The sequence below is a fragment of the Glossina fuscipes genome, unplaced genomic scaffold (genome assembly GCF_014805625.2).
Source record: "Glossina fuscipes isolate IAEA_lab_2018 unplaced genomic scaffold, Yale_Gfus_2 263, whole genome shotgun sequence".
NCBI classification, from domain to species: Eukaryota; Metazoa; Arthropoda; class Insecta; order Diptera; family Glossinidae; genus Glossina; species Glossina fuscipes.
This window is the reverse complement of record NW_023998606.1, coordinates 398274-407373: the sequence shown is the minus strand read 5'-3', so window position 1 is coordinate 407373 and position 9100 is coordinate 398274. Positions and strand designations below refer to the sequence as shown.

Genomic DNA, 9100 nt, shown 5'->3' with positions numbered 1-9100 from the left:
TGCAGTTGTGGTCAAACTCTAACTATAAAGCACAGTCTCTGCGACTGACTCAACTTTTCCTTGGCTAGAAGTATTGCATTTGGAGCGACTAACCTTTTGGACATTCTAACATCAGCTTCAGAACAGAATATCAATTCAATATATTACTTTATTAATACTACTAAGCTCATTATCTAATGTACATTTATTTATATTAGAGCCGATAGCCTGTGTTGATAGTGCTCAATGTCTTTTTTTTAGTCTAAGAATTTATTTCATTAGTCTAAGATTATAATAATAATAATAATAATAAGATTGGATAAGTGTTCCCAATGTTACGAAAGCTACCGTAACTAAAACCATGAGCTTTTCATTTAGTAGCTTTCAAGATCGCCCAATAGATCGAGCTCTGTGCTAATAAGTAAAAAGTCCCCGGTACGAGTGTCGGTACGAACCAAATTACGGAGAATATCGGCTATACAATAAACAAACTTTAATTTAGGGAAAATCCAATAATGGTAACTAGAAAATCGCATACTGGATAATGCAATCGAACAACACTGGAAAAAGCCAACGACATGGAAAACAAGATTTCAACAAATCTTTGTTTAGAGTATTTTTAGGCCTACCTTCTATACCTTGTATACATGAATACTTGTTGGGGGGAGAACTTATAAAATAAATGACTAATTATAAAATAATTAAAATAATTGAATATCGCTAAGAAAACCAAAAAATGGAAATGTCATCTAAGATGTAAGCAGAAGGAAAACATGATGAATTACTTACAAACCTTCTTAACGAACTAAATGCGGAAATAAGATGTGAAATGAAACTAAAAGAAGTCGATTTAGCAACGTATTACTTAAAATAAATATGGTTTATATACTCAAATGTGTTCATACACGAACTCCTACATAACAGGTGAATTATTGAAGTAAAGACGCGAATTTTAAATGAGTATTGAGTTATTTGGAATGTTCTTCTAATCTTGTTTTCATTTTAATCTTTTAAATAATGTGTTGAAATACTTGAACGTTCGCTGCCAGCGTCTCCTGGATTAACTGTAGTCGATGTTACGTATGTCTACTGCATAAAGTAAAATTAACTTTTATTTAAACTGGCACAAATATGTGTAGCGTAAGTGTGATGCGAAGGATATATGGGACGGCTAGTAGGGGAAAGTTAAGGAATATTTCAAGCAAATGCTCGCCTTCGCTTTTTAGGAACGGAATAAACTGAGATGACATGATAATATCTGTTGTCTTACGTTTATCTATCTTCTTCTCTATTGATATTTGCGAAAAAGTACACCTTTAATCAAATTTCTAGTAATTTGCTTCATGTTATTTATCGTACCTCTTTTTAGATAAGAACTAACTCATGCATCCAGAATACAGCAGCAAAGATAACAAAAGTTGAACACACAAATTTATTTAGCTCTCATGTGAATTGAAAATAATGCAAAATATTTTCTAATAAGATAACAAGAAAATTGTAATTTTTTGTTGTTGTTTGTCACATTATTTAACATATTATACTTAATAAAGTCAGCAGCAAGATGTACTTTATCATTGTACAAATACAGACGACAGGTCAATGTAAAGACGCATAAATTAGTAGTAACTATGTATTTCCATCGTTCAGCAGATTTAGGTTAAAACAAGCAAAAAACGCATCATGTTACCCAGTATGCGAAATGATTCTATCTGAGAAAAAATGTTGTTGACAGTGTGCGTCAATAATTCTAAATATTTTTATAGAGCTTGTTAGATGGCCTAAAACCAGTCCAGTTTTCAAGTCTTAAACCGATATGCGTCGTCAACATTTTTTGAATTAAATGTTTTAAATTTTGCGTTATTACCTTGATTTCTTTGGGGTAGAATCACCAATTCTCCACGAAATTTCATATTTTCAAAATTTTAGAAAGAACTTACTTCTCATCGGGTGGCGGTGGCATCTCAGTAACTGAAGGTGTCCCTGGTGGCGTCTTTTCATTTTCCATCATGGCGAGTGGAGCATCGAGTGGTGGTAAAGGACTTACCGAATTCGTTTCCATTTTAAATGACGTAAGTTTTTTGTAATAGATCTACAAGTAAAGAAAGGAAATTAAATGTTTTATTATATATATATCTTTACATATGTCGTGTTGTTACTCTATTACGTAAATGTTAGTAATGAAAAAAAATATTGAAGCGAAAAGGAAAAATAAATTATGACAGAAAAGCTGGAATACATCGTTAGGAGATTGTTGAACTCTCCACACGATAGCTGTATGTCGCCCATTTTCTTTCCTTTTGAAAAAGCTTTTTTTCTCTCCTCTTTTTTATTTATGAAATATTAACATAAATTTTCATCTCTGCATCTCGCAAAATTATGCAGCGAAGCATTAATTCAAAGAAGAAGACGAACTACATGGGATGCATATGTTACAACATGTTTTACCTAAGCAAAGCTCATTCGGATCTATTAACAAGTTGACCATCACGCGAGTTTTTTTTTATTACCTGTTTATAAAGATAGATATCTTTTTCTAAGATGAGAAGAACATATAGAGCAGAATATTTCACGACATTCATTTACTTTTTTTTTTTCAACAAAGAAGTATCTGAGAAAGTGTTTGACATTCAAAAATAATTTCTCCTTTATCAAATATTTTTTCAGTAGCAATGAGTAGTTGAAACTTGTTTGTGTTATAACTTTTTCACTAATTTTTGTGATGTAAAAAGAAAAGTAGAAGGGTTATCTTATCTTTCGAAATACTTACTAATTTACCTCTTAAGTCAAATAAGTGTCACCCAAGTATGGTGACGCAGGCTTTTAAGCATTTTTGCCGTCGTCCATATATGGTTGACGCGGTAGGTAATTTTATGTTAACATATTGATGTGTACTCACCAAGCTGGAAAGAAAAATCTACTAAGCTCTATGAAAGTTTGGAATGTTAAAGATGGATGAAACGCATGTGGAATATTCACAAAAACAAAGAATTTGTATTACTTTTTGATAAAAAGAACGAGCCTTATTTTGTGTGTGGCGGTTTCTATCTCTACTCCATAGACACTCCACAGACTGTTGCCCTAAACGAATACACGTGCTAAAAAAAAAAACACACGGACAGACGAAACTTACTTATCAGACGGGTGATCTTATGAACTGAGCACTCTGTACCCTGTTCTATGATTTCCATCGACCCATGATTTTATATGTTGAAGTTGGGTTCCCGGAGTCCTACGGGCTTGCAATTGTAATAAATGTTGGAACTTATTTTTCCGTACACACGTTTTCGCTTTCCCGCTGTCACTGAAATTGGCACAATAAAAGATGGCACGGAAGACTTTAGTTCTTCTGCCACATTATGCAAGAAATGTATTTTGTAACGCTTGAAATCGAAAGCAATACTATTAGCTGTTTTAAAATGTATTTTTGCTATAAAAATCAATAATAAATGGTTGGTTCCTCCATTGAATCGCTCGTCGTCTGATTTAAATACTTAAAGCAACGAGTTAATTGTACTTATTGGCAATATATGCATGCGGGGTTTTGGATAAGCTAGAAATAATTAACTTGTTTATTTTCATCGAAAAGTTTGTGTATTTTGTTTAGATTCATATTGGCACCAGACTTAAATGTGCATGTGTAATCTTGTGCATAATTATGCGTGTATAGGATTGCCATAGGGGTTTAAGAAATATTGCTTGTTGTACTTTTCTTGCGGGCCATGGTTTCTATTAACAGATGGGTACACATTTGGGTGTGTATGCGTCGGCGGTGCAGTGTTATATTATGGCATTGTAATATTTGTTTTTATAAATGGGTTTTCTGGTAGTTAAATTATGTATTACCTCCGCCTTTTTGAAACAATCAAAAATTCTGAAATTTTGCAAAATTTACTTCTAGGTTTATCAACTGTATTAAAAAATTGGACAAAGAGAATGGAAGAGACAGAAAATAACTTTTTAGTTTTAGTTTAACGCGATAATAAGTAATTTTAGAAAGCTTTTGAAAAACAGTTTACAAAGTTAGCAAAATATTTAAAAATTTTAAAAATTAAAAGCATACTGGCGGGCCACCGCCCATCATTAAATACCCCAAACCACCCCAAATTTCATCGAAAATAGCGGACTACGAATTGAACACAAGAAAATCAGAAGGACAGTCTACGGTATAATAAAAGGTGGGCCGATTTAGAGTTTTTCTAGGTGTTGCATACACGCTTATTTGGGAGTGAATAAAAAAAATTTTCTTCTAATTTTGTTTTATTTTTTGGAAATTTTTTTGGGAACCTATGTGCCGAAGTTGGAGTGTTTGATTTAAAACGAATGGTAAGGAAACGACGAGGAAAAGGTTGCAACTAATTTTTTTTTTGAGGCGAATGAAATATTTTTTCATATAGATGAGATGATTGAGCAGAAGTAAAAAAAGTAGGTAAACGGACGGCAAATGCATAGTAGAAGAGATGATATCTTAACTCTTAAACAAATAGAGCACATACATTCACACTTATATTCGTAATTTCGAATTACGAATGTCCACAATTTTCAACAAATAACTATTAAAAGGATGTTTGCAGCCAGAGAATATCGATTTCTGGCTTTTCGCAAATGTTTGCAATTGCGAGAATTTCAATAGCACATATAATTAAAGAGAATATAACAAAAAGTTCTTTTCGAACATATTGTTGTCAAACAGAGCACAGCGATCTCAAAGCCCGATCAGATACTTGTAAAAGCTTAGTGTATGCGCATTGCCATGTAAGCTTAATTCAGATGAAAGCAACAACAAAATCTTCATGGCAATATCTGTTAAATGGGACGACATAGCAGAAACCGCATGACAATATTTGTTAAATGGGACGAAGTGGTGGAAAAAAATCGTAGCAAGTACAATTAAAAAATAAATATGTTTGCATTTGTTGTTTGTATAAGATTATGTGGGTTACACTTATCTGTTTGCCGTTTTGGATACCATTCAACCATAATATCGGAATGTCAGCCCAGATTATATGCGACAACTTTCAGATTTTTAGTTCCCTATCAGTCTCAATAGTATTCAAGGAGAATGACAATGAGAGTTTCTGCTGAGGTTAAGTGGCGCTCTTAAGCATCATAAAACAAAAACCTCCATATGCAAATCCCAAGCCTAAAATTAGTCAATATGTAAAATTGATCGATGATGGCTCTCTCCATAACTTCACTTGGAAGAGCTTCGCACTTAGGTGTGGAAGTAGAATCGTTTCCTGTCTCACACGCTTTAGGGATTTAAAAACTTTACGAGTTTCAATATTATAAAAATTTTAATTACAGAAGAGCAGTACATATTTCTGACGAGTTATTTACGGTATTACCGATCCCTCGTCTACGCCTTTCAGATAGTTTCAACCAATTTCTATATCGGAAATGATGTATTTCGTTTTTAAGTTCGCTTATTTTTTTGCCTTTCCCAGTTTTTTAGACTCAACCCAAGTTTCTAAGATATCCCACATAAATAGCAAATGTTTGCCACAGACAAACAGACGGACATGCTTAAATCGATTTAGAATTCTCTTAGATTTGGTTCCGGGTGTTACAAGCGTTTTGACCTAACGGACATGCCCCTCAGCCTGCCTGCTGATGGGTATAAAAAGAAATATATATTTGTAGAAAAATGTTGAATTTTTATGAAAATCTATAAAAAAAAAGAAGAAATTTTTATTTAAGTACATATCAATTCTATACCCCTTGCCAATTTTCATGCATGTTTTTTCTATATAAACAGAGAAAATTACAAAATTTCTGACAAATTGTCAATTTCTTTTTTCGTTTTTCCTGAGTTTCAGTAATTTCTGTCTATTGGCATTGAATAGTGTACAATAAGCCAAAAGCGTAACGTTAACCAACGTAATAGCCTTACGTTGCATTTATGTTTACATAGCAAGAGTAGTTAATAATGCTAAGTATATATTTAATTGTAATTGCAACTTTAATTGATGTCGCCACTTATGTATTTATTACGTATTTTGATTGTGACACAACTGTTTATACATTTTTGCCGTTTAACGTTTCATTGCGTACATACGTCTGGCCTATGATTTATAAGTTTTCCTTTTTTACATAACTTTTTTGTTTTTTTTTGCGTAAAGTTTGCCTTCGCGTCTGGACTGTTGTGTTAAAAACTTGTTGTTGATATTTGGTTTTATTGACCTCTCAACCACATATGCATACATGTATGTGTCTGATGAAGTAAAACAGCAAACACAAACGAAAATTCTTAGGAAAACTCATCCTGAGGTTGTGAAAATGCACACATGTTGGCTTTCCGTCGCTTCTCTGCTCGCTTGTTTGCAAAGCTTTATGGTGTGGTCATCAATTGCCTTTCCTTACGGAGCGCAATATATCTCTTTGAGTCCTGTTCTATCCTCCTTCTCTTTTCAAAAAGTAATCATTTTGCGATTACAGTCTGCCAAATTGGAAAGCAGAGATTAAAAAATAGGTCGATATTTCAAAGTTCTGGAGCACTCGGCTTTCCGGTCACAATTTTAACGTTCCACGTCTCTTACTTTTCTTCTCTTTTTAAAGAAATTCTGGTTGTTGTTTTTTTTTGGCGTTTAAGTTAAGAAACAACGTTGAAACCTCCAATACAAGCTAATAATCCAAATAATAATTGGAAAAACTTGCTTATAATTGCTAAAGGAATAAGGATCCCCGTAAGTTGATTTAAACGAAATCTGAATACACAAATCTTAGTGTGAAATTACCTAAATTCTTCTTAATCCGCCAAAGACAGCCTGCAAAAGGTATTATACATATAACAAGAATAATGAAAAGCATTCAATTATGTTTCGGGGTAATCGCCTTTTTATAAAATTATTTCGATTGTAAAATTTTCAGAAAAATGAACTTCTCACGTATTTTTTTTTTGGTGATATTCTTAGAGTGATGATCAACTAAGTCGATCTAACCTTATGCTATTTTACTTACTTTATTACCGATGAACTACATTTTAAAATTCAATCAATATATAGTGTAAAATATGTTTAATATTTCCCATAACAAAAGGGCGTGACTAATTCGAGTTCGTGTTCAAACTGATTGATGTCATGACTAAGCCGTCTTCTTTATCTTGCAAGCCAAAGAAGCCAAATTACAATAATATCCCTTCGCTTAAAGGAATAGAGTGTATTCTGACTATACATAAATCCAGCGGATGTTATCCAAACAGGCTTATATCGGAAATGGTCGAAAAAGTTGTCCTTTCGGAACCATTTTAAAATGCAGTTCGTTCTTGCACCAAAACACTTTAATGTGAATGATTCTTTTCAGAATTATCCTCTTGATGCGCAAAATACTAATGAGGTATCATTAAAAGAAGATGGCACGTACGTAGGATGACTTGAATGTATTTGAACTTCCAATTTGGTAACTTGAGAGAGTGACTAAATGAGTGAACTTCGAGTTTGGATAACTTGAAAGAGTAACTAAATGAGCGAACATCGAATTTGACATTTTGCATATGTTTGATTATGAATGCAGATTTACTTTTTGCTATCAACTGTCTTTCCATCATAATTTAATTTTGTTAACACAATTACATACCACATTTTTGTATAAGACCTCAAGAAGCGTAAAAAGAAGTAGATTAATGCCACATGCTTTCCCTGTCTATATATTTCGACGAAATCTGATTCAATAGAACAACAATAGTTCTAGATCAGTTGCGCAATATATGAGGATTTCCTACTAAGTTGAGTTTTTGGATATTTCAAATTTCCCTTCGAAAGTGTATGTTCGTTACACAAGAGTATATAAAAAATGCTTCTGTTCACATTAACTATTTTGTTACGAAAATCCCAAATCCAGTTAATTTCAGCTAATTTTCCCTAAAGAAGGAAAAACTAAATGCACATTCCCCGGCGTGTCGTGCACCTGCACGGCGATGTAAACGATTAACGGGGAAGACAGACAGGGATTAAGTCTAAAAACTATAAATTTGGGTACGGTAACATGCTTGTAAAAATGTGTATAATTAGAATATTTGTGGAAGAGAGAGTTAGTCGAGCAAGAACAGAGAAGTTGAGAGTGCGGCCAAAATAAATTGTGAATGATCCTACATTTAAGGAAAATAATTGTTAATAAATGATCCCACTCTTAAGGAATAGAATTGTAAATAAAAGAACTTTGAAGTTTATTTCTCTTGAACAAAATATCCACGGTCCCGTGATACGCACTCTTAGAAAAACGAATTTTATAACAATATTCTCAATTCAAAACAGAATATTCTAGGCAATTTTTTTAGTTTGATTACAATAGAATGGCAACTTTATTTAAAAACAATAGCGAATAAATTGAGCACTCCTTAAACTCAACCTTTCATCAACCCTTCTTCGAATGAATGCAGAGCACTTTTCTGTTATAATCACACTAGGTGGAGTTCGAAATACTTTAAACTTATATAAAATAGTGTTCAATAACTTACCTTCCTTGATAGATGGTATATACAAACTTTCTATTTTTTAATTTGGGTTACGGTAAATACTTTTGCTTCTTTGAGCCGGTAAAAGTAAACGGCAGCGATTCTTTCTTCGTTTGCAAGTTTAGGTACTAAATCCGTAGATTTTCTCTTTTACATATGTTTTTTAGTTCAAAATATTAGTTGGCTTTCTATTTATAATATTGCTACATTGATTAGCAAGCGCAAAAGGCGAGTAAAGTAACTGTGAAAATAGTGATGAAATAAAGGTTGAGGGATTTTAAGATTGCAGTTAATTGTAACTCTTTGTTTGTTTAGTAAATTGTTGCCTTCGAGTTTCTTTTCTATGTCAAACATAAGTGCTAACTAGATGTATAATGAGGTGTCCGTTTTTATTTAGTGTTTAGCGTTCAATAATCTTCGGTTATATTTTTATCTATTTAAACTACACCGTTCCTCTACTTCAGCCTACACTCTTAAATTGTATAAAAAAGCGCATACGGTAATATACACCTTGATTTGTTTTTTATTATTTTTTTTCGAGAATATAATATCCAGAGATGCTGCGGAGGAAGAAAGTAAAACAAACGAGAGCAAAACAACTAACCTACCCCAACAGGAACATTCGGCTAAATATATGTACATGAACCGGCAAAGTTTTTTTTTCAAGAAAAC

The 9100-nt window shown here is 32.8% G+C and overlaps 1 protein-coding gene across 1 annotated transcript in view; it reads right to left on the bottom strand.

The window, feature by feature from the left end:
- LOC119642862 (cytochrome b561) overlaps positions 1-9100 on the bottom strand; it is a 41974-nt gene extending 32874 nt beyond the window's left edge. The window contains exons 1-3 of the mRNA XM_038042163.1: positions 9037-9100; positions 8432-8669; positions 1917-2068 (exon numbers count right to left, since the gene is read on the bottom strand). Coding sequence (XP_037898091.1) covers positions 1917-2038 — 122 coding nt within the window. The 5' untranslated portion in view covers positions 2039-2068; positions 8432-8669; positions 9037-9100. The remainder of the gene's footprint in view (positions 1-1916; positions 2069-8431; positions 8670-9036) is intronic.